Source organism: Misgurnus anguillicaudatus, chromosome 2 (assembly GCF_027580225.2).
Source record: "Misgurnus anguillicaudatus chromosome 2, ASM2758022v2, whole genome shotgun sequence".
Lineage (NCBI taxonomy): Eukaryota > Metazoa > Chordata > Actinopteri > Cypriniformes > Cobitidae > Misgurnus > Misgurnus anguillicaudatus.
The window spans coordinates 5,495,854-5,522,376 of NC_073338.2; the positions used below are offsets into that span (position 1 = coordinate 5,495,854).

Below are 26,523 nucleotides of genomic sequence, written 5' to 3' on the forward strand. Positions count from 1 at the left end.
TTACTTTAAAAAAGTAATTAGTTATAGTTACTTGAAATTCTCACAAATAGTAACTGAGTTAGTAACTGCATTACATCATTATAAAATGAGCTTGTAGTACTTGCCAACGCTCTGTCATTAAGGGTGTGTGTGACTCGGGCAGACTGCAGCACTCCCTGCTCGTTGAGAAGAGAGAATGATCCGTGCTTTCACAACAGTCTCCAAAAGTCTCCAACCACTCCAGAAAATATAGCTAGATTTGTCCTAGTTGCTTTTTTAAAAATAAAGTTGCTACAGGGGTCTAGAAGGTTTGTAAATCCAGTGACAAAGTTAGCAACACCGCTCAGACTTTTTTACGACGTTATAACGGGGGAAACAGTAATTTTTTTGATTACTCATTACTGAAAAAAATAACACTGTTAGTTACGCCGATTACTTATAACGTCGTTATTCCCATCACTGGCTATCAGAGTTTGTCGCTCCTGCGGGCCTGGGCGCTGCCCTTGCTGCCAAAATCTCAAGGCTTCCCCTACCACAGGGTCCGCCTGCTGTAACCTTCCCTTCAATGGGTCTAACCTTCCCTTCAACTTCCTGCGACAACACAGCTTCGAGCCCTGCATAACTGGCCTCAACCTCCAATATAAAAGGCTGCGTAAAGTCTGCATACGCCAACACTGACGCAGTGGTAGGCTTTCACTTCAAAGTTTGAAATGACTCGGAGACCACACCGCTGCCAACTCTAGACTGCACTTACCTACCTTACCTCGTGTTAGCTCTGCCACTATTTGATGTAACGGGGCCACCAACTTGGCGAACCCCTCAACAAAACGCCTATAGTAGATAGCAAACCCCAAGAAGGTCCGCAGCTCTGCCACTGCCCCAGGACAAGGCCACTGAGCCATGGCCTCAACCTTACCCGGGTCTGTTGCTACTCCCAAGGCAGAGATTACATATGTAACCTTTTCCTGAAAGATCACACATTTTCCAGCTTTACCTTGAGGCCTTCGGCCCTTAAGCGACTTAGCACCATCCTTAACCTTTCTAAATGCTGTTGCACTGACGATGAAAACACAATGATGTCATCCAAGTACAACAAAACAGACTGGTGCTGCTGGTCACCAAAGATCCGCTCCATCACGCACTGGAACGTACTTGGCGCATTGCACAAACCAAATGGCATCCGATTCCATTTGAATAACCTGAATGGCGTGCAAAAGTCTTGGGACAGTCGGATTCAGAGACGGGAACTTGGTTATACCCACTGGCCAGATCTAAAGTAGAAAACTAGTGGGCACCCGTCAATAAATCCAACGTCTAATCAATCTGGGGTAACGGAAACGCCTCCTTACATGTTTTGGAATTAAGCTGATGGTAGGCACATGCATAAACTACTGTCCTTTTTCTTGACTAACACAATTGGGGAGGTGTATGGGCTGCAACTCTCCCGGATGATTTGTGAGTCTAACAACTGACTGATGTGGGTCTTAACCTACTCTAAAACTACTCAGATGGTGAAATACGTCGGTACCGCTGCCAGACTGGAATGTTGTTGTTAGGGGGATCTCGTGGGAGAGTAGGTTGGTACAACCCAGGTCTCCTTCGAGTTAGAAAACCTCAACCCAAAAAGGTTATGAAAAGAATAACAAAAAAAATACAAAAATTAATGATTAAATTGAAACACAAAAAATAGCTCCAAAAAAAGAATAAACAACAATGCTAGTGACAGTCAGATAATGACTACCCTGTCACACGCCGCTTTTTAGGTCAGTTACTCACACTACCATGCCCCTAGTCCAGACCACGGTCCAGCTGATCCTGCAGGTATTTAAATGCTGCAACAATAAACTGTTCTCATACGGGAGCAGCGCAATGTTAATCAGCTGGTATGACCCAGCGTCACCGCAAACAGTGCCAATTGGAAATAACATGAAGCTCCAGAGAACAGAAATGCAGATTGAGATGCTCAGCTGAACCCACCGAAGCAGACAAAGCAGCGCAAAGCAGAGCACAGCTGATGGAGCACAAAGCAACTGCAGTAGAGTAAAACAGCGCACAGATGACGTAGAGCAAAGCAGCTGCCATCAAGTAAAACAGAGCAAAGATGATGTAGCGAAGCCGCTGCAGTTTGATAAAGCTGACAGTCAAGCCAACATCAAATCGGTGTAAGCGATGCACATAGAGCAGGAAAGCCACACAGCAAACGAAAAGCCCACTACAGCAACCCACTGTTACGTCCCTTGCACATTGACCTGCACCTTAAATAAGGTCAGCCGATCATTAATGCCCATATAACATTAAAGTGAAGTCAGCGTCAACACATAGCTGTACTGCGACTCACGAGGTATGAATGAAGACATTTAATAAGCACGTCTTCATGGACAACGATTAAAGGCTTCCCCAGAAAGCTCCTCAGTCTACCCTTAAATGAAATAGTTCCATAAAAACTCAGTGTGATAGACCATAACCATTGCAAAACATTCACTGCCAATAGCTCCTACCTTGCCACTATCCACACGTAAACCCAGAAGTATGGCGGCTCGCTCGCGGACAAACAAACGCACACTCGTAACATGACCCGAAACAATTTTATAGGCAGGCAAATGAGCATAATCAGAACATGCCCTCAGCTTGCTAGGTGACGTCAGACCATACTGCTACACTTAAAACCTTAATTAGCTGCTTTAGCTGTGTTTGATTAGGGTTGTAGCTAAACTCTGCAGGACACCAGCCCTCAAGGACCGAGCACTGGCACCCCTGCCTTAGATGTTGTATTTATTCTGAAAGAGTCTATATAACATACTAAATGAACACTATGCTTTTGTCTTTCAGCACCCTGCGCTCCCGAGTCTGTGGTCAGTCAGCTGTTAGACTGTCAAACAGGTGCTGTTCGCATCAGCTGGCAGTCAAGTAATGGATCACTGAGTTACTGCGCTAAAGCTGTATCTACGGCTGGCAATCTGACGTGTAACTCCACATCCACATCCTGTGTTATTCCTGCCATCAGCTGTGGACAAACCTATAATATCACTGTGGCTGCTCAGGGCAACGGCTGTATCGCCAAGAGTGTGACCAGTCAGATAACAGCAGGTACCGTATCATTTAGACAAAGATATGCTCATGTCCACTGTGACTACCATTTGAAAATATCTTGCTAAGCAGACGTTCAAACTGGCGCTATCTTTACTTATCGACTGCAGATTTGAATATTATACATATATATTCTCGACTTAACTAATCTTAAAACTACACTTTGTGACCAAGAAATTGTAATATTTAAAAATGGCTAATCCGTCCATTGTGTTATTATGAGATTCAAAACAGCCAAAAGTGTTACCTGTCATTCTGGCCGCCCTCAAATCCGTGGCGGAAGTAAGTAGTTCCCCAACAAAGAGGCTTTTAAAATAACTCTGTTGTTGTTTTCCTGTTTTCGTTTTTCAAACGTGTGCCGTCGAACTGTTGTATAAAAGCAATATCGCTCTCGGAGTTGTGCGACACAGCTCTATATCATCACGGCTGTGACTGCCCCCGGCACGAGGCCGCTGGCCTAATCACAGCCGTGATGATACAGAGCTACACCACACTCCTACTCGAGCGATATTGCTTAACTGAGCACCATGTATCACAATGGTATAGATCTCATACCAAATGAAAAAAGGAAGTCTTGGGCACATATGTTGTATTCATTAAATTTTCATATCTTAACTCATTACGGAGTTGTAGACTAAGTAATAGAGAATGTTCACTTGTAACAATTTGCCCCATCAGTGGGTAAGTTGTCACACTTGATTTGATAAAAAGAAGAACACAACTTAATTGTGATTATTGAATGATTATTGTGATTATTTTTAAATTCAACATAGAACTGGAAATATTAACTTTAGGGTTTTTACACTGCGCTAATTTTATTTTTCGGTGAACAATTTCTTTTAATAGTCTGTGTTTTATCCTCCTCTATAGGACCCTGTCCACCCAGTTCAGTCTCTGCTGTATTGTTGGACTGCTCTACTAACACCGCCTTAGTGTCCTGGACCTCTATACCTGGAGTTCAATACACGGCGAGAGCCAATGGCACCGCTGGGTCCTCTTCTGGTGTTCAGTGTAATACAACAAACTCAAACTGCACTCTTACCAATCTACAGTGTGGCAGTCAATACAACATCAGCGTCACTGCTACCAGAAACAACTGTAGTAGTACAGCCAACATCATGTCCAACTTTACCACAGGTTAGGGTGACTTACACACTCCATTTTAAAATTATACTAAACCAAAATTTTGTCTAGAGTTCAGACATCCTCTTACATAATGCACTGTGGTGGCCATGTTAAAGTGATGTTACAGATGCTAATACCATAGTACTTTAATACAGTAGTATTAGGACACTTTAAGATGCACATTAATGTAGTTAGCAAATTTTTATTTGTAATAAATTATTTTAAATGTTATGCTCCAAAAGGGTGCCTGTCATCAAACTTTAAAATAAATGGCACTTGAAACATATTTAACTATTTTTTGAATAAAACAGAAGTGTTCAAATATTTTTTGCCACTATTATGTACCATGGTACTGTATGATTACCATATTCCTATACTATGCATTTTATAATACAGTATTCAAAAGGTACTATACACGGTATTACCATTACTACGTTCAAAAAAGATGGTATTATTGCAACGGACCATTTAAAAATCATCTCTCATCTCTTAGCACCGTGTGCACCGGTTCTGTCTGATGCTGTTCTGAACTGTAGTTCTCGGTCCGCTATGGTGACGTGGTCCGGCTCAGCATCGAGCGGAGTTGTGGTCTCTGTAAGCGCTGTGAATGCTCAGGGTGTCCAACTGGGCTGCGGACCTTTAAACGGTCAATCCTGTGTAGTGGACGGACTGCAGTGTGGTCAGACGTACACGTTTGGTATGAACGCAACACAGGGCCAGTGCACCAGTACAAGCAACACACTGCAGAGACAGACAGGTAACAGCAATCTGTCTCACAAACACTTCTTTCATTCTGCTGTGTGATCTACAATGTAATAAAACCTCATGTTAAAGTGCCTCATGTCAAGGAGAGATGTGCTGTAACATTTCTAAATGATCAGACAATGTTGTCTGGTGAATAAATGCAATTCAATAACTTTGAAGGTGGGACCAGAGTCATATCTAAGGGCTAGAGTAATATAAACACTTAGAAGTTGATTGTGACTTAAGGAGCCAGTAAGATACAAATTCTAAGCTTCCTATCACTGTTTATAAGTCCCGGACAACAAGTTTAAATGCATGGAAGGTCAAAAACACTGTAATTTTCTCAAAATATAAATGTAATATTACTTCAATTCTCAGAGATCAACAATAGCGCAACATGTATTAACCTAACATGACTTACTGAGAAGAAGATTAGCGACATCAATACACATCATTCATCATTAATCCAACCAATAAAAACTATGACAGACACAAATTTTTTTACACTAATTTAAGCAAGTATGTAGGCTTACCGGGCCATCTGTAAGCAGTAGTGCAACATGCGTTAACCGCTTGCTAACGTGAATCCCTGACAGAATATTAAGAGTTTAAACACAGACATCAATACACATCATTCATCATTAATCCAAGCAAAAAAAAACGATGACAGACACTAACATTTTTAGGGTAAACTCATTTAAGCAAGTAGTAAACAGTAGTTTAACTGCAACATGCGTTGCTAGCGCGGCTTACTTATAAGGCATTATAGTAAACTAGACATTTTTAGAACACTTGGGGGAATATAAACACATAATGTAATAATCAACTTACAAGTTGTGGTTAGGAGATGCATGTTGTTCCCAATAAAGTGGGTACTAAACCATCTTTCATTGCCAAACGTTTAGTAAATCCCTCCTTGAAAAAGTAATTTCTTCTCAACATGATGTTAACATAGGCTACTAACTAGCTGAAGTGTCTGTGGGCAGGTCAGAGTTTTCGTTTCACCGGGGCAAGACTGTAGACGGAGATTATTATGCAAAGTGTTCTTACCTATGTAGATAAAGACAGGCAGGAGATTTCATACATATGATTACTCGACTCGTTTCAGTGATTTAGAGTCGACTCCCTTCCGAAGCCAATAACTTTATTCATCTTGCACTTTTTGGTTTAACTACTTTGCACATTGTTTACATTGATAGACAGCTACATGATACACAAATATGGCTAGGAACTATACTCTCCATATCTGCCCAGAAAATCGCAGCTTTTAATTTTCCATCAGTCTTAGTACACAATGTAACTACAGCAGAATCAAGTTTTAAAGAGGAAAAATATCAAAACTCTTTGGGATATTTTTAGCGCGATGCTAATGGTCTAATCAGATTCAATGGATTGTGCTAAGCTATGATCAGCTGTATGGATTCCAAAATGGTAAGAATCAAATGTTTAACTCTAGGGGAGCTGGAAAATGGGCATATTTTCAAAAAAAGTGGAATGTTTTTTAATATATGCTTCTGGTTAAATTGTGCATTTTTATTAATTTACAAAATTCCAAAGAAAGACTAATTTCTAAAATTACTTTAGTTCTTGGCTGACATCACCCAGGCTGGGCAGGCTTTTTGTTCATGATGACCAAACTCCACATGGCGATTTCAGCATTCACTATACAACATTTACATTTAGTCATTTAGCAGACACTTTTATCCAAAGTGACTTACAAGTGTGGTAAACAATAGAAACAATTAGAAAAACACAAGAACAGTGTTGCATACATAAGTGCACAAAAACTAGCCTCATCAATCCTAACACATTATACATAGGTAAGTGTTTGTTTGTTTTGTGAACAGAAACGATAAAGATAAATAAACTGAAAATATATTAAACTCTGTATAAATACGTGAGGTATTGGCAGAAGAAATATGTTTTTAGTTGATTCTTAAAAATGGCTACAGAATCAGCAGATCTTGTCGCAATCGGCAGATCATTCCACAGATGTGGAACAGATCCAGAAAAGGTACATAATAGACAGTGCTCATTGGTAGAGCAAAGGGATCTAGAGGGTACATAAGTCTGTATATGCGAGTGAATGTAAGGGGTGCTGCCCTACAAGTGGTTTTAAAGGCCAGGAGCAGAATTTTTAAATTTGATGCAAGCACCTATAGTAAGCCAGTGTAACCTGACAAAGAGAGGATTGCAGTGTGCCCTCTTTTGCTCATTAAAGACCACTCTTGCTGGGAGTCCAGCCAGTAGTGCATTGCAATAGTCCAGCCTGGACAGAACAGGAGCCAAGACTAGAACTTGTGTATCATGCTCAGATCGGAATGGTGTAATGTTGTAAAGGATAAATCTACAGGAGTGTGTTGGTGCTGGCAACATGATCATGAAGCTAAGCTGATCATAAATTACCACTTCCAGGTTTCTGGCTGTCCAGGATGATGGAATAATCAATGAACCCAGTTGAAATGAAAGGTTGAGATGAATCTTGGGGTCAGTTGATATGACAAGCAGTTCAGTTTTTGCAAGGTTCAGCTGCAGATGATGATCACTCAGGCATGCTAAGGTGCGGGCAGAAACTGTTGGATTGACAAGTGGAGTTGTGTGTCATCCGCATAGCAGTGGTAGGAAAACTCATGTTTCTGAATTACAGAACCCAGGGATGTCTTGTATATATAAAAGAGCAATGGTCCAAGCACTGAGCCTTGAGGTACCCCAGCATTAAAACATTGGGGTTCAGAGACATCACCTCTCCAGGATACTTTAAATGACTTACATGAGAGGTAAGACTTAAATCATAGTAGTGCCGTTCCAGAGAAACCCATAGCCTTTAAGAGGCAGGGGGATATGGTATCTGACAGTGTCAAAAGTGGCAGATAGATCCAGTAGGATCAGTACAGATTATTTAGAGCAGGGGTAGGCAAGTTCGGTCCTAGAGAGCTGCAGGCCTAAACCCTGTAAATCTAACCTGATGTCTAAATCCTGAAGATGTTCAGGTGTGTTTGATTAGTGTTAGAACTAAACTCTGGAGGACTTTGGCTCTGAAGGACCGAACTTGCCTAGCCCTGATTTAGAGACTGCCCTTGCCTGCCTTAGGGCTTCAATGACTAAAAGCAGTGCAGTCTCTGTGAAGTGACAACTCTTAAAGTCAGGCTGATTGCTCTTTAAGTCGCTATGGATAAAAGCATTTGCCAAATGCATAAATGTATGTATGCAAAGGTTAATGTACCAGTAGTTTTGGTAATATTCTAACATAATTATCAAAGTTGATACATTTTTAAAAAAGAAGCATTGCCTTGAGATATTGGGTGATTTTGATCTCTGATTAGAAGGTGACTGAAAATGTCTGTTGTAGAATTTTTAAGAGTGGTATTTCACATCCAGACCCATGTTGGACCATCAAATATAGCATGTAATGCATCACATTATAGTAAAATGAGCAAATGTATTAAATTTCATGTTGACTTTAACACTAAGCTCATTGTTTTGTGTCATTTATCCAGCTCCATGCCCACCACAAAATGTATCTGCCAATGTGAACAGTAGCAGTAACACAGCAACAGTAACCTGGGGGAGTAGCCAAGGGGCCGTGCTTTACTCAGTGACAGCCAGCAGTGTTAATGGCCAATCGATTAACTGCACCTCAGCGTCCACCTCATGCGTCCTTTCACCTTTGGCCTGCGGACAGCAATACACGGTCACAATGAGGGCTGTAGGCACAAACTACAGCAGTGAAGCCAGTGCACCTGTACAGATCCAAACAGGTAACAATCCAAAAACTCATCAACCTTGTTGTTCTGCTCATCTACTTTTTACGAATCTTTTCAGAAGCCACACATTTTTGTCCACTGCAATTTACTTTCTACATACTTTGTGTAATATTTTGCACTGTATGTATTTTGAGGTATCCATACACTTTAGCAGTGCAGTCTCTGTGGAGTGACAACTCTTGAAGCCACCCGGATTGCGGTTCAGGTTTTTTTTTGAAGGAGAAGAGCTGATCAAAAACCACATGCTTCAGAGTCTTGGCAATGAAGGGAAGGAGGGATACCCGTCTGTAGTTTTCTAACATTGCAGGATTTAGTGTGGGTTTCTTCACAATGTGGTTATACAGCCTCTTTAAAAGCTGTGGGAAATGTACCAATTGAGAGAGATTAATTGATAATGAGGGTGAGGGCAGGAATAACCGATGGATAATTAAACTGAAAGAGATGGGTGGGGATGGGATCTAGCAGGCAGGTAGTCGGTAATGGTTACTGTATATATGCTAGTTGGTAATGCCATTGTGTTATGTGGCATACTATAGATAATGCCACTTTTATAATAATGGTTAACATCAATGTTTTTGTATAGCTCAGTGGTAGAGCATTGTGTTTACAACGCAAAAGCTCATGGGTACGAACCCAGGGAACACAAATACTGATAAAAATGTATAGAGCTTGTAATGCACTGTAAGTTGCTTTGGATAAAAGCATCTCCAAATGCTTAAATGAATGTATACAAAGGTTAATTTACCAGTTTTTTTTGCAATATCACAACATAATGATCAACATTAATACATTTTTAAAAAGAAGCATTACCTTGAGATATTGGGTGATTTTTATCTCAGTCATTTGTTGTAGAAATTTGAGTGGTCTTTTTCACATCCTCACCCATCAAATATAGCATGTAATGCATCACATTTTAGTAAAATGAGCAAATGTATTTAATTTCATGTTGACATTAACACCAAGCTAATTGTTTTGTGTCATTTATCCAGCTCCATGCCCACCACAAAATATATCTGCCAATGTGAACAGTAGCAGTAACACATCAACAGTAACCTGGGGGAGTAGCCAAGGGGCCGTGCTTTACTCAGTCACAGCCAGCAGTGTTAATGGCCAATCGATTAACTGCACCTCAGCGTCCACCTCATGCATGCTCTCACCTTTGGCCTGCGGACAGCAATACACGATCACAATGAGGGCTGTAGGCACAAACTACAGCAGTGAAGCCAGTGCACCTGTACAGATCCAAACAGGTAACAATCCAAAAACTCATCAACCTTGTTGTTCTGCTCATCTACTTTTTAGGAATCTTTTCAGTAGCCACACGTTTTTGTCCACTGCAATTTACTTTCTACATACTTTGTGTAATATTTTGCACTGTATGTATTTTGAGGTATCCATACACTTTAGCAGTAACTAAAAATTTAAACATTTAATAAAACCAAACCAAATTCACTTGACTTTCGAGTCGACTAGCAAAAGCATAATCTAAATCATGATTCATGGCTGCAACTTAAACTAAAGTTTATTGTCTACTTTAAGCTCTTCATACTATGTTTCAATGTTCAATATTTAAGGCTAAAACAACTAATTGATAAAAATGGAAATATCCGATTATGAAAATTGTCATTATCAGTTAGTTGGGTGTGCAAATAATGGGGAAACGTTTCATACCACTCATCATACATTTTTCCTATCTATATTAGGGATATTTATTTCAGTTAATTTTCCCGGCACTTCAAGTATTTTTTAAGTAGTGCCATTCCAGAGACACCCATAGCCTTAGGAGACAGGGGGATGTGGTGACTGACAGTGTCAGAGGCGGCAGATAGATCCAGTAGGATCAGTACAGATGATTTAGAGCAGGGGTTGGCAAGTTCGGTCCTAGAGAGGCGCATTCTTGCATAGTTTAACGTAAATATTATAATCTAACTTGATGTCTAAATCATGAAGACACTGATTAGCTTTTTAAGGTGTGTTTGATCAGGTTTGGAACTAAACTTTGCAGGACTTTGGCTCTGTAGGACCGAACTTGCCTAGCCCCAATTTAGAGACTGCCCTTGCCTGCCTTACAGCTTCAATGACTGAGAGCAGTGCAGTCTCTGTGGAGTGACAACTCTTAAAGTCAGGCTGATTGCGGTTCAGAAGGTTATATTCTGTGAAGGAGAAGAGCTGATCAAAAGCCACACACTTGAGAGTCTTGGCAATGAAGGGAAGGAGGGATACCGGTCTGTAGTTTTCTAACATTGCAGGGTTTAGTGTGAATTTCTTCAGCAGCGGGGATATACGGGCCTTTTAAAAGCTGTGGGAAATGTACAAGTGGAGGGAGATGAGTTGATAATGTGGGTGAGAGCAGGAATAACCAATGGAGAAATAGACTGAAGGAGATGGGTGGGGATGGGATCTAGCGGGCAGGTAGTCGGTAATGTTACTGTATATATACCAGTCGGGAATGCCAGTGGGTAATGTGGCATACTATACATAATGCCATCATTTTAATAATGGTTAACGTTAATGTTTCTTTATAAAACGGTTAGTTCCAATCCTTGATTCTGATTGGTCAATAGGTGTGCTTTATTCCGATAAAACACTGCTATGACCGCTTCACCCACCGGTTCTATTTAATATCACTGCGCCCTTAGCAACACCCTTAGCAACACATAAACATATAATGAGACAAAGTCTGAGAACAGTTTGTTGTTTTTATTTGAGCTTTCATGTTGTTGTTCGCAGTCAGGGACTATTTTTTCTAGCGGAAGGAATGCTTTTATTGATTTAACTTCATGAAAGTTGCACTATTTTTTTTTACTTTAATATTGTGTGGTAACCGTTTTATAAAAGCAATAAGGTACTCGAGGCAAGTGCTGTATCGTGAATAAGTAATGGCTGAAGGGGTTACTTATTCACGATACAGCACAGCCTCTCGTACCTTATTGCTTACATATAGCTCAGTAGTAGAGTGTTTACAGCCCAAAAGGTCATGGGTTCGAACCCACTGATAAAAATGTATAGAGCTTGTAATGCACTGTACGTCGCTATGAATTAAAGCATTTGCTAAATGCATATTTATACAAAGGTTAATGTACCAGTAGTTTTAGCAATATTCTAACATAATGATCAACATTAATACATTTTTAAAAAGAAGCATTACCTTGAGATATTGGGTGATTTTGATCTCGGTCTAGAAGGCGACTGAAAGGTCTGTTGTAGAAATTTGAGGAAGGGTCTTTCACATCCAGACCCATATTTGACCATCAAATACAACATTTAATGCATCAGTGGCGGATGGTGACTTCTTTTTTTGAAGCGCACGATGCGAAGTTTGTCACAACATGTATGTTGCTTGTCATGTGTGTGGTTCGTCAAATATGTGTTTTGCGCTTTGAGAGACCGTGTGTGCATCACGTGTCATGCCAAAATAAGTGCCTGCTGCCTTGAACTTGAATTTGAACTTGAAAGGAGACGCTTGCGTGTGCCAGATACTTGCACAATCTCATGCGTAATCAGAGTTTACTGTTAAGGGAGTGTCTTGCGTGTATTTAGGGAACGCGAGCGTCTTTTTTATCATAAACGGTTTTGACGCGTCTCCAACAGGCACTTATTTTGACAAAACACGTGATGCACGCAGGATCTTTCCACGAGCATGACACATATTTTGGAAAAGGGAACCACACGTGACAATCCGAACACTTATTATGAATTAGCGCATCCTCGGAAGTGCAGTCACGAGCCGCCACTGTAATGCATCACATTATAGTAAAATAAACAAATGTATTTAATTTCATGTTGACATTAACACTAAGCTATTCGTTTTGTGTCATTTATCCAGCTCCATGCACACCACAAAATGTATCTGCCAATGTGAACAGTAGCAGTAACACAGCAACAGTAACCTGGGGGAGTAGCCAAGGGGCCGTGCTTTACTCAGTGACAGCCAGCAGTGTTAATGGCCAATCAGTTAACTGCACCTCAGCATCCACCTCATGCATCCTTTCACCTTTGGCATGCGGACAGCAATACACGATCACAATGAGGGCTGTAGGCACAAACCACAGCAGTGAAGCCAGTGCACCTGTACAGATCCAAACAGGTAACAATCCAAAAACTCATCAACCTTGTTGTTCTACTTGTCTACTTTTCAGTAGCCACACGTTTTTGTCCATTGCAATTTACCTTCCACACACTTTGTGTAATACTTTGTACTGTATGTACTTTGAGGTATCCATACACTTTAGCATTGAGTAAAAATTAAGATGACATACAGTATGTATATACACTAGTGGCAGAAATCAGCCGCAACACATGCAATCTTCTTTTAATAAACCAAACCAAATACACTTGACTTTCGACTAGCAAAAGCATAATCATAATTCATGGCTGCAACTTAAACAAAAGTTTATTGTCTACTTTAAGCTCTTCATACTATGTTTCAATATTAAATATGTAAGGCTAAACAGTTAATCGATAAAAACGGAAATAACCGATTATGAAAATCATCATTATCGGTTAGTTGGGAGTGTAAATTGCTCTAACTGATTTTGCCAAGTGGTTGATGTCCTCAGGGCAACATATTGTGTTGACCCAAGGACAACATTTTTAAACCTAAACCCAAAACCTAAACCCACCTCAAACCCCAACCATAACCAAACCCTAAAATCAGAGGGACATGATAAGTGAAAAACAATGGTCTAGAAACAGCTAATCCTGGTTGTAAGCTTAAACTTAAAACAAACTGTAAACGTTTTTCTGAAATCTGATTGGTTGATTGAAGTGTTGTCCCAGGGTCAACATAATGTTGCCCTGAGGGCATCAACCACTTGGCAAAATCAGGAGAGCTGTGCAAATTATGGGGAAAAATGTTATACCACTCATCACACATTTTTCCTATCTATATTAGGGATATTTATATCAGTTAATCTTACCAGCACTCCAAGTTTTTTAAGTAGAGCCGTTCCAGAGAGACCCATAGCCTTAAGAGACATGAGGATGTGGTGACTGACAGTGTCAAAAGCGACAGATAGATGATTTACAGATGATTTAGAGCAGGGGTATGCAAGTTCGGTCCTAGAGAGCCGCAGTCCTGCATAGTTTAGCTTAAATCCTGATAATCTAACCTGATGTCTAAATCCTGAAGACACTGATTAGCTTGTTCAGGTGTGTTTGATTAGTGTTGGAACTAAACTCTGTGGAGTGACAACTCTTGAAGCCACACTGATTGCAGTCCATGAGGTTTTTTGTGTGAAGGAGGAGAGCTGATCAAAAACCACACGCTTGAGAGTCTTGACAATGAAGGGAAGGAGGGATACCGGTCTGTAGTTTTCTAACATTGCAGGGTTTAGTGTAAATTTCTTCAGCAGCGCGGATATACAAGCCTTTTAAAAGCTGTGGGAAATGTAAAAGTGGAGAGAGATGAGTTGATAAGGCGGGTAAGGGCAGTGATAACCGATGGAGAAATAGACTGAAGGAGATGGGTGGGGATGGGATCTAGCGGACAGGTAGTCGGTAACGGTTACTATATATATGCCAGTCAGTAATGCCAGTGGGTAATGTGGCATACTATAGCTAATGCCACTTTTTTAATAATGGTAACGTTAATTTTCCTGTATAGGGCAGTAGTAGAGTGTTTACAGCGCAAAAGGTAATTGGTACAAACCCAGGAAACACAAATAAAAATGTATAGCGCTTGTAATGCACTGTAAGTCTCTTAGGATAAAAGCATCTGCCAAATGCATAAATGTATCTATACAAAGGTTAATGTACCAGTAGTTTTGGCAATACTACGACATAATGATCAACCTTAATACATTTTCAAAAAGAAGCATTACCTTGAGATATTGGGTGTCTAGAAGGTGACTGAAAATGTCTGTTGTAGAAATTTGAGGAGTGGTCTTTCACATCCAGACCCATGTTTGACCATTAAGTACCCCATGTAATGCAGTATATTATACCAAAATGAGCAATTGTACTTACATGATGTTGACATTAACACTAAGTTTATCATTTTGTGTCATTTATCCAGCTCCATGCCCACCACAAAATGTATCTGCCAATGTGAACTGTAGCAGTAACACAGCAACAGTAACCTGGGGGAGTAGCCAAGGGGCCGTGCTTTACTCAGTGACAGCCAGCAGTGTTAATGGCCAATCGGTTAACTGCACCTCAGCGTCCACCTCATGTGTCCTTTCACCTTTGACCTGTGGACAGCGATACACTGTCACAATGAGGGCTGTGGGCACAAACTACAGCAGTGAAGCCAGTGCACCTGTACAGATCCAATCAGGTAACAATCCAAAAACTCATCAACCTTGTTGTTCTGCTCGTCTACTTTTTAGGAATCTTTTCAGTAGCCACACATTTTTGGCCACTGCAATTTACTTTCCACATACTTTGTGTAATATTTTGCACTGTATGTATTTTGAGGTATCCATACACTTTAGCAGTGACAAAAAAATTAAGACCATATATGTATATACGAGAGGTGACAATAGTAATAAAATATTATACTTAAGTAATAGTACTGTTACTTTAATGATTTTATCTTGAGTACTGGTTACTGGTCTCAAAATCTACTCAAGTAAAAGTAAATTAACTTTACTCAGGTTAAAATGTACTTTTTTACAGCGGGGTAAGGTGGGTAATTCTAGCATAGTTCAAAAAGGATAAGGGATTATAATTTACCAACTCGTTGTTTTTAATTGTAGGAACACCTTTACAATTAAGTGCAATAACAAAAAGTACATAAAATAAAAATCTTTTTTATAACTAAGGTCTTCTATCTAGCTTCCATGACCTGGGTACCTGATGTCTAAGACCCTTATTCTTCTCTCTCTCTCTCTCTCTCTCTCTCTCTCCTTGTCCTCCATATGATTCTTTAAGTGAGTTTTAAGCGATCCCCCACCCATTAATCAATCATCCTTGGCGCGCTTATCACCTTCCATTTTAATTTACTCAGTAACGGATATAAATGGTAAATGGACTGCATTTATATGGCACTTTCAACAGACCCATGGCCATCCCAAGCGCTTTACATGTTGCCTCACATTCAACCATTCACTTACACATTCATACATCGATGGCTGTGTCAGAAATGCAAGGCGCCATCCAGCTCGTCAGAAGCAGCTGGGGTTAGGTGTCTTGCTCATGGATACCTCGACACTTGGTCAGGTGGAACCACCAACCTTTCGATTTGTAGATAATGTACATGAACCACTGAGACACTTCTGCCCACTTAAATATGATTTAGGTTGTAATGAAGTGCAATACTTTAAACAAAACATAATTAAGTTAAAGAAAAATTACAGATTTTAAAAACTACTTCAAAAATTACATTATCAAAGAGCACACAATCAGTCTCTGTGCACTTTCCTAACCATACTCAAGCACAGACACATGCAGTACAAATGATTTCCTTATACAAATAATTACTTAATTACTTACTTAGGAATAGGTCAACAAAGAAAAGACAACTACAATCATCAAGGCAATTAAAGTGTAAAAGAATCAAAACGAACACAAACTGATCAGCTATAACACAACAAGCAGAACCAATTAAGAAGAACAGTTTCTCTTTTTTTCTATTCTAGTGCCTTGCAGCCCACTGAATGTCCTGCCCACTGTGTACTGTGGATTGAATGCATTAGTGGTTTCGTGGACACCTAGTGCAGGTGGACAGAACTACACAGCCACTTTAAGGGACACAAGTGGCCTGTCCACCACCTGCCAGTCTTCAGGCTCGCAGTGCAATATCACAGGACTAAGATGTGGTCAGGTGTACTCCGTTAATGTGATCGCATCTGATAATCTGTGCACCAGCACTCCCAGCACAACTGCCAATACCCAATCAGGTACCTATAAACAAAAACTAATTGTATTATATGTCCTTTTTCCTGCTTACCGTTTTTTTAATAGCTTATGAAATGCATAAGAAAAGACTGTAATCTGACAAAATGTTCTGATTCTTAGTATTTGTTTTACCCATAGTTCCTTGTGCAGCCAGCTCCATCAATGCAACATTGGACTGTGTGCGTGGGACAGCAACTGTGTCGTGGCAGAATGGGACAGGTGCTCAGGGTTATGCTGTATCTGCCCTTTCATCTCGTGGTAACAGGGCTACCTGTGTTTCCAACAGCTCCATCACAAACTGTGCTCTGAGCTCTCTGCAGTGTGGTGATACGTATGCGGTGACCGTACAGACTCTTGGACAGACGTGCAATGCCAGCGCACAGATGACTGGCTCTCTGATCACAGGTAAGCCTTAGTGGTCTGTAGGGCTGTGACCATGCAAGTATTTTACCACCGTGTTGGTAATGCACCAATTCACCGCAGTGGTTATAGAATATGTGTGTGTGTGTGGTGGGTGCCTGATCCCAGCCCCGGAGCACCCACGGGATCGCCGCCGGTACTGTAGCACTTCCATCCGTAAAACAAAACCTGGTTCAAGTGAGAACTCTTCTTAGGGTTATAATGTTTCCAGACGTGCTGAAAACATGTTCTGATGGTGTACTGGTAGCGCAGATTGAGACTTTTTCGCAACCTTGACTGACCAAGAGAGAATATCCTGCCTCATTGTTCCGTCCCATAAGCCAGCGGGTCATCACCAATATCAGTTGGCTCCCTGTATTAAGTCTAGTTGTCTGAATGTTGTTTAAAAAAATATTCTGAGTTAAAGCCTTTGCAACATTACAAAAAATGCAACTATATATGCGTGTATCACAGTGTTTCAGTTATAACCATCACTTAAACATTTGTTGCTTGATCCCTGTACACAACTTTCTATTAGCATGGAGTACACTACACCCACATATGATGTCTATAACACAAAGCCAGATGCTCATCCACCTAGCAAAGTAGTCGCACCTCAAAACTTTACACCTCAACAAAAAAACAAAGTTTTGTTTTACTAAAAAAACCTCATCTAAGTGTTTATCAAAAATATGAGCTCAACATTGCGGCTTTACATTAAATCCTCCAGCACTTTTCTGTGATGTTCATCTATCATAAAGTTATAGCATGAAGCGTGCAACTAGTTGTGTGCTAAGGGATGAATCGATTATGTTGGTAATTCAATAAATAACATACACACCTTAGATCAGGGGTGCCCAAACTTGAACCTGGAGGATTCTGCAGAGTTCAGCTCCAATCTTAGCACACCTGCCTAAAAGTTTCTAGTATGTTTAGTAAGACTTTAATTAGCTGCTTCAGCTCTGTTTGATTAGGGTTGTAGCTAAACTCTGCAGGACACTGGCCCTCCAGAACCGAGCACTGGCATCCCTGCCTTAGATGTTGTATTTAATTTGAAAGAGTCCATATAACATACTAAATGAACACTATGTTTTTGTCTTTCAGCACCCTGCGCTCCTGAGTCTGTGGTCAGTCAGCTGTTAGACTGTCAAACAGGTGCTCTTCGCATCAGCTGGCAGTCAAGTAACGGATCACTGAGTTACTGCGCTAAAGCTGTATCCACGGCTGGCAATCTGACGTGTAACTCCACATCCACATCCTGCATTATTCCTGCCATCAGCTGTGGACAAACCTATAATATCACTGTGGCCGCTCAGGGCAACGGCTGTACCGCCAAGAGTGTGACCAGTCAGATAACAGCAGGTACAGTATCATTTAGACAAAGATATGCTCATGCCCACGGTGACTAACATTCAAAATTTTAAAAAACCCTTAGAATAAATATGAATATTTAAAGCAACACTATTTTTGTAAAGTGGCCGCAGTTTAAAGCCCATGCATTAACATTTTTTTCATATTATAGCGTATATAGCAATCAATAGCCTGCTTTTTAACTCATTCACCGCCATTGACGAGTTATCTCGTCAATTAGGAGTTAATATTCAACTAATAAATACGCCTTTCTGGACAAATTTCAAAGTGAAAGTGTAATATCGCTTTTATCCACTAGATGGCGCCAAACGAATTGATCAAAAACGGAAGTTAAAAAGATTTAATGATTTATTTTAACTGCCTCTATGTTTGATAGTCATTCTGAGTCTGATCTCTAACATAAATTCCTTTACAAAAACGAAATTTTTTAAGCTTTTTGCTCAAAATTTTGTATTTTTGAAGAGAAATATCCATATTTCAGTGGTTAAATTAAGAGGAAAAAGTAAATATATAATGAAACTTTTTTTCCCCATTTTGTTTGTTTGTTTGTTTGTTTGTTTATTGTTTGTTTGAAAGCAGAGGGTGTGTTCTTTAATTTGATATAATTTGTATGTTTATATATTTATAGAAGATAATTTTTCCTGCAAGGAATTTTGTGAAACTTTTGTTAAAATCACAAAAATGCAGGTGGGCAACTTTCCTCAAAAAGGCTGGCGGTGAATGAGTTAAATGTAAGCACATCTAGAATATATAGAATATATAAAATATGTAACAACAGCCCTACCGCAGTATGTAATTTGAGGAAAATAAGTATTTGAACAACCTGCTATTTTGCAAGTTCTCTCACTTAGAAATCATGGAGGGTTCTGACATTTTCATCGTAGGTGCATGTCAACTGTAAGAGACATAATCTAAAAAAAATCCAGAAATCACACTATATGATTTTCTAACTATTTATCTGTATGATACAGCTGCAAATAAGTATTTGAACACCTGTCTATCAGCTAGAATTCTGACCCTCAAAGACCTGTTAGTCTGCCTTTAAACTGTCCACCTCTGCTCCATTCATTATACTGAATTAGATGCACCTGTTTGAGTTTGTTAGCTACATAAAGACACCTGTCCACTCCATATAATCAGTAAGAATCCAACTACTAGCCTGGCCAAGACCAAAGAAATGTCCAAAGACAATAGAGACAAAATTGTACACCTCTACAAGGCTGGAAAGGGCTGCAAGGAAATTGCCAAGCAGCTTGGTGAAAAAAGGTCCACTGTTGGAGCAATCATTAGAAAATGGAAGAAGCTAAACATGACTGTCAGTCTCCCTCGGACTGGGGCTCCATGCAAGATCTCACCTCATGGGGTCTGAATGATCCTAATAAAAGTGAGAAATCAGCACAGAACTACACGGGAGAACCTGGTCAATGACCTTAAAAGAGCTGGGACCACCGTTTCCAAGGTTACTGTTGGTAATACACTAAGACGTAATGGTTTGAAATCATGCATGGCACGGAAGGTTCCCCTGCTTAAACCAGCACATGTCCAGGCCCATCTTAAGTTTGCCAATGACCATTTGGATGATCCAGAGGAGTCATGGGAGAGAATCATGTGGTCAGATGAGACCAAAATAGAACTTTTTCGTCAAATTTTCACTAAACGTGCGTGGCCTAGCCAGTCTCCAGACCTAAACTCAATAGAGAATCTTTGGAGGAAGCGCAAACTCCATGTTTCTCAGCAACAGACCAGAAACCTGACTGATCTAGAGAAGATCTGTGTGGAGGAGTGGGCCAAAATCCATCCTGCAGTGTGTGCAAACCTGGTGAAAAACTACAGGAAACGTTTGACCTCTGTAATTGCAAACAAAGGCTACTGTACCAAATATTAACATTGACTTTCTCAGGTGTTCAAATACATATTTGCAGCTGTATCATACAAATAAATAGTTAAAAATCATACATTGTGATTTCTGGATTTTTTTAGCTTATGTTTCTCACAGTGGACATGCACCTACGATGACAATTTCAGACTTCTCCATGATTTCTAAGTGGGAGAACTTGCAAAATAGCAGGGTGTTCAAATACTTATATTCCTCACTGTAAGACGATTAGTGATCCTTCCGCGTCTCGTGGTTTATCACAACGTAAATGACGTTTAGTAACAAGACTCGCAAGAACCAGTGACTGTCTTGCATACTGACATGGAATCTGATGGATTAATTTTTCTAATAATAGCTGGACTTTTAATGGGACTTTTCATGCCATTACAAAGCTAGGAAGAGCCAGGATACTATTTAATATAATTCTGAATGTTTTCGGCTAAAAACAAAGTCATATACACCTGCGATGGCATTAAGGTGAGTGTATAATGGGCTGATTTTCACTTTCCTTTAATAGGCTGTCTTTTTCCTCCTCTATAGGACCCTGTCCACCCAGTTCAGTCTCTGCTGTATTGTTGGACTGCTCTTCTAACACCGCCTTAGTTTCCTGGACCTCTATACCTGGAGTTCAATACACGGCGAGAGCCAATGGCACCGCGGGGTCCTCTGCTGGTGTTCAGTGTAATACAACAAACTCAAACTGCACTCTTACCAATCTACAGTGTGGCAGTCAATACAACATCAGCGTCACTGCTACCAGAAACAACTGTAGTAGTACAGCCAACATGATGTCCAACTTTACCACAGGTTAGGGTGACTTACACACTCCATTTTAAAATGATACTAAACCGAAATTTGGTCTACAGTTCAGACATCCTCTTGCAAAATGCACTGTGATGGCCATGTTAAAGTGATGTTACAGATGCTAATATCATGTTACTTTAAAATAGTAGTATTGAAATGCAAACACTAATCGGCATAATGGTGGTTTGTTGAAATTGAAACTCTTGTGCTATCAATTATTTTCTCTCTCTCTTTCTGCACTAAATGGCGGTGCCATGGATGGATAGTGCAGATTAAGGGGTGGTATTATTATAATAAGATCTGACATCACAATGGTAACCAAATTTCAATGATCTATTTCAAAAATAACTTTGTGTGACGACGACTTCTATAGTCAACTTCGTGTTCACATTTGGTCAAGATCGCTCTAATCTGATGTTAGCACAATTTTCTTATATTTTTGGCTTAAAAGGTAAAAAATTTTATGCAATACATCTTTGTTAGGTATGAATGTTACAAATTATTATTTTGCACAAAATAGTAGAGACAATAATGTGTCTTTTGATACTTGAGCTTGAGCAAATTTTGAGCTAACCCTGAGATTTAGTCAACATTAGCACACTTGTTATTTTGGAGCAAGTTGTCTAAATGACATTGGGCCAAGTCGTCACATGCTTTTTACAATGGAACTAGTTTTATTACTATTTCTTTATTTATTTACTATTCTAAACCTTGGGTTATTCTAAACCCCGGGTTAATGGAATCCTGGGTTATCTGTTTCACGTTTCATACTGTTCGTACTTAACCAGGGATTAAGAGATAACCCTGGGTATTCATAATCTGACGTTTCACACTGTGCAAACCCTAGGTCAGATGTCTGATACCCTACTCCTACACCTATCTTAAATTATCAAGCAACCCTGAACACCTTGATTAGCTGCTTCAGCTGTGTTAAATTGGGTTCATAACATTCTAAAAGTGTAACAACAGATAAAACAGATATAAGATGTCCAAATATTTTTGCCACTGTTGTGTACCATGGTTGTGTGGGATTACCAAATTCATATACAATCCATTTTATAATACACAGTATTTCAAGGTACTATATGTGGTATTAACATAATCATAGTGTAACTATATTAAAAAAGATGGTATTATTGTAACTTCTGTCATGTACAACAGACTGTTTAAAATCTTCTCTTATCTCCTTATCTCTCTTAGCACCGTGTGCACTGGTTCTGTCTGACGCTGTTCTGAACTGTAGTTCTCTGTCTGCTAATGTGACGTGGTCCGGTTCAGCGTTAAGTGGAGTTTTGGTCTCTGTGAGCGCTGTGAACGCTCAGGGTGTCCAGCTGGCCTGCGGACCTTTAAATGGTCAGTCCTGTGTAGTGGACGGACTGCAGTGTGGTCAGACGTACACATTTGGTGTGAACGCAACACAAGGCCAGTGCACCAGTACAAGCAACACACTGCAGAGACAGACAGGTAACAGCAATCTGTCTCACAAACATTCCTTTCATTCTGCTGTACAATGTACAATGTAATAAAACCTCATGTTAAAGTGCCTCATGTCAAGAAGAGATGCGCTACAACGTTTCTAAACAATCAGACAATGTTATCTGGCAAATAAATTCAACTTCAACTTTATTTGTATAGCACATTTAAAAACAACAAGAGTTGACCAAAGTGCTTCACATAATTAAGAACTACACATAATCACATCAACGTACATCAGCTAACACATAACACTGTCAAAATATCTCATCACTCAATTTACATTAAAAGCCAAAGAATAAAAATATGTCTTGAGCAAAGACTTAAAACTCTCAAGTGTTTCGGCTGTTTTTATATGAACCGGTAAGCCCTTCCATAGTTTAGGCGCCACCACAGAAAATGCTCGGTCTTCTCTATTCTTACGCCTGGACCGTGGAACATTTAGAAGCACCTGATTTGATGACCTCAATGATCTAGCTGGAGTATAGACATGTAACAGCTCTGATAAATAGAAAGTTGCCCTTCCCTTTAAAATCTTAAATACAAACAATAAAATTTTAAAATCAATTCTAAAAATTAACCGGAAGCCAATGCAGCGAAGCCAAAACTGGGGTAATATGCTCCCGTTTCCTTGTCCCAGTTAAAAGCCGAGCCGCTGCATTTTGAACCAACTGCAAACGTTTAAGAGATGACTGATCTAAACCTACATAAAGGGCATTGCAGTAATCCAATCGAGACGTTATAAAGGCATGAATTACCTTCTCAAAATCTTTCCGTGGCAAATAAGGCTTAACCTTGGCCAGCAATCTCAATTGAAAGAAACTCGATTTTACTACAGAGCTTATCTGTCTCTCAAATTTAAAAGCACTATCAAAAATAACCCCAAGGTTCTTAGTAAAGGGACGGATATACAGTATTGTTCAAAATAATAGCAGTACAATGTGACTAACCAGAATAATCAAGGTTTTTAGTATATTTTTTTATTGCTACGTGGCAAACAAGTTACCAGTAGGTTCAGTAGATTCTCAGAAAACAAATGAGACCCAGCATTCATGATATGCACGCTCTTAAGGCTGTGCAATTGGGCAATTCGTTAAATTAGTTGAAAGGGGTGTGTTCAAAAAAATAGTAGTGTGGCATTCAATCACTGAGGTCATCAATTTTGTGAAGAAACAGGTGTGAATCAGGTGGCCCCTATTTAAGGATGAAGCCAACACTTGTTGAACATGCATTTGAAAGCTGAGGAAAATGGGTCGTTCAAGACATTGTTCAGAAGAACAGCGTACTTTGATTAAAAAGTTGATTGGAGAGGGGAAAACCTATAAAGAGGTGCAAAAAATGATAGGCTGTTCAGCTAAAATGATCTCCAATGCCTTAAAATGGAGAGCAAAACCAGAGAGACGTGGAAGAAAACGGAAGACAACCATCAAAATGGATAGAAGAATAACCAGAATGGCAAAGGCTCAGCCAATGATCACTTCCAGGATGATCAAAGACAGTCTGGAGTTACCTGTAAGTACTGTGAAAGTTAGAAGACATCTGTGTGAAGCTAATCTATTTTCAAGAATCCCTCCCAAAGACCCTCTGTTAAAAAAAAGGCATGTGCAAAAGAGGTTACAATTTGCCAAAGAACACATCAACTGGCCTAAAGAGAAATGGAGGAACATTTTGTGGACTGATGAGAGTAAAATTGTTCTTTTTGGGTCCAAGGGCCACAGGCAGTTTGTGAGACGACCCCCAAACTCTGAATTCACGCCACAGTACACAGTGAAGACAGTGAAGCATGGAGAGGCAAGCATCATTATATGGGCATGTTTCTACTACTATGGTGTGGGGCCTATTTATCGCATTCCAGGGATCATGGATCAGTTTGCATTTGTTATAATACTTGTAGAGGTCATGTTGCCCTATGCTGAAGAGGACATGCCCTTGAAATGGTTGTTTCAACAAGACAATGACCCAAACACACTAGTAAACGGGCAAAGTCTTGGTTCCAAACCAACAAAATTAATGTTATGGAGTGGCCAGCCCAATCTCCAGACCTTAATCCAATTGAGAACTTGTGGGGTGATATCAAAAATGCTGTTTCTGAAGCAAAACCAAGAAATGTGAATGAATTGTGGAATGTTGTTAAAGAATCATGGAGTGGAATAACAGCTAAGAGGTCCCACACAGATGTCAAGCAGTTTTAAAAAACTGTGGTCATACAACTAAATATTAGTTTAGTGATTCACAGGATTGCTAAATCCCAGAAAAAAAAATGTTTGTACAAAATAGTTTTGAGTTTGTACAGTCAAAGGTAAACACTGCTGTTTTTTTGAACACACCCCTTTCGGCTAGTTGCCCGGTTGCGCAGCCTTGGGAGCGTGCGTGTCGTGGTTGCTGGGTCTTGTTTGTTTTCTGAGAATCTACTGAACCTACTGGTGGCTTGTTTGCCGCGTAGCAATAAAAAATATACTAAAAACCTTAATTATTCTGGTTAGTCACATTGTACTGCTATTATTTTGAACAATACTGTATGAACTTAGGTCGCCAAGTACATCAAGACCAGCACTCAATTCACCCAAATGATCAAACACAACCACTTCAGTCTTACTATCGTTGAGGCATAGAAAATTTTGTTCTAGCCATATTTTTAAATCTCGAAGGCAGTTTAACAATGGCTGAACTGAGGATTTATCATTTGTTTTCAATGGCAGATAAATCTGTACATCGTCCGCATAATAGTGGAATGGGATGTCGTGTTTTTTAAAAATGGCTCCTACTGGTAGCATATACAGCGAAAATAAAACTGGTCCCAATATGGAGCCCTGGGGTACACCACAAGTAATTGGTGCAACAGAGGAACCAAAATCACCAAGGTGAACAGAAAAACTCCTATCAGACAGATATGTCTGAAACCATTAAAGGGCAATGCCCTTAATACCTACACAGTTCTCAAGTCGTGATAAAAGAATTGAATGATTAACTGTATCAAAAGCTGCAATAATGAATTACTACGAAGGAGGGATTTGAGTAATAAGGACTAGAGTAGGGATGCACTGAATGTTCAGCAATTGAAATTATTTGGTTGAAAATAGCAAAAAAATAATTTTCAGTGTTCAGTCAAACAAGTGAAAATGCCAATGAGGAACAATGAGGTCTTTGATGATGCTATCAAATTAACCAGCGCAGAGTGAGAGACTTTCTCCCTCTGCTCATGCTTGATTGTGCACGCAGGCTCGCGTTTGCTGCTCAACATACAGTACAGTGCTGCATAAGCGTCATTGCAAATATTATCAAAGACTGTCTATAGGCTTGCAAGAATATAACCAAAACAGTGATGGTGGCCTACATGTGTTTGTGCTGCTCAAGATACTGAGTTTATTAAACGCTTCTCCAAAAAAGTTTACAAAATTTTGTCACCTTATAGTCCAGGGTCACTTAGGCTAAATTTACATTGCAGACCTCGATGCCCAATTTTGATTTGTTGACTCTAAACGATTTTTTTGTGCCATGTGACTGCGGGTGGTGTCCATTTCACACTGCGGGTGTGACTTGATGTCATTTGCCAGTGTCACATTTTCAATGCTTACTTGCGGACCCAAATGCATGTATCCAATTGACAGCAACAGCTCAACATTTTAGTAACCCGATTGGAAATTAGCAGTAGCACCCCTGCACCGGGGCTGTAAATTCAGAAAATGTTGTTTTAACATTGTGTTTGGTAGCACTATTGGCACCATATTACATATTTTTCTCGTCTTTAGCCCCATATCCACCACAGAATATCCAGTCCATAACAAACATCAGCAATAATACAGTGAGTGTGTCCTGGTCTAGCAGCAATGGAACGGTTTCATATAGGACCACACTGGAATGTTCAAATGGACAGACATACACATGCAGGACTAATACAACAGGATGTGACATCACTAACATGCCCTGCGGACAGACCTGCGCAGTCAAGTCAGTGGCGGAGGGGACGACCTGCAACAGCTCTATTGGCATTGGACCAAATATCACAACAGGTTAGAAAAACCAACAGTTAACATAGTGTCAGTTCTGGAGCATTTGAAATTA

The 26,523-nt window shown here is 39.9% G+C and overlaps 1 protein-coding gene across 1 annotated transcript in view; it reads left to right on the forward strand.

The window, feature by feature from the left end:
* Positions 1-26,523, forward strand: part of fndc7rs1 (fibronectin type III domain containing 7, related sequence 1) — an 80,894-nt gene that overhangs the window by 26,001 nt on the left and 28,370 nt on the right. Inside the window, exons 25-37 of the mRNA XM_073871698.1 lie at positions 2,809-3,066; positions 3,937-4,203; positions 4,685-4,948; positions 8,433-8,693; positions 9,689-10,075; positions 12,475-12,786; positions 14,716-14,976; positions 16,280-16,540; positions 16,677-16,943; positions 18,042-18,299; positions 20,725-20,991; positions 22,189-22,452; positions 26,211-26,471. Coding sequence (XP_073727799.1) covers positions 2,809-3,066; positions 3,937-4,203; positions 4,685-4,948; positions 8,433-8,693; positions 9,689-10,075; positions 12,475-12,786; positions 14,716-14,976; positions 16,280-16,540; positions 16,677-16,943; positions 18,042-18,299; positions 20,725-20,991; positions 22,189-22,452; positions 26,211-26,471 — 3,588 coding nt within the window. The remainder of the gene's footprint in view (positions 1-2,808; positions 3,067-3,936; positions 4,204-4,684; positions 4,949-8,432; positions 8,694-9,688; positions 10,076-12,474; positions 12,787-14,715; positions 14,977-16,279; positions 16,541-16,676; positions 16,944-18,041; positions 18,300-20,724; positions 20,992-22,188; positions 22,453-26,210; positions 26,472-26,523) is intronic.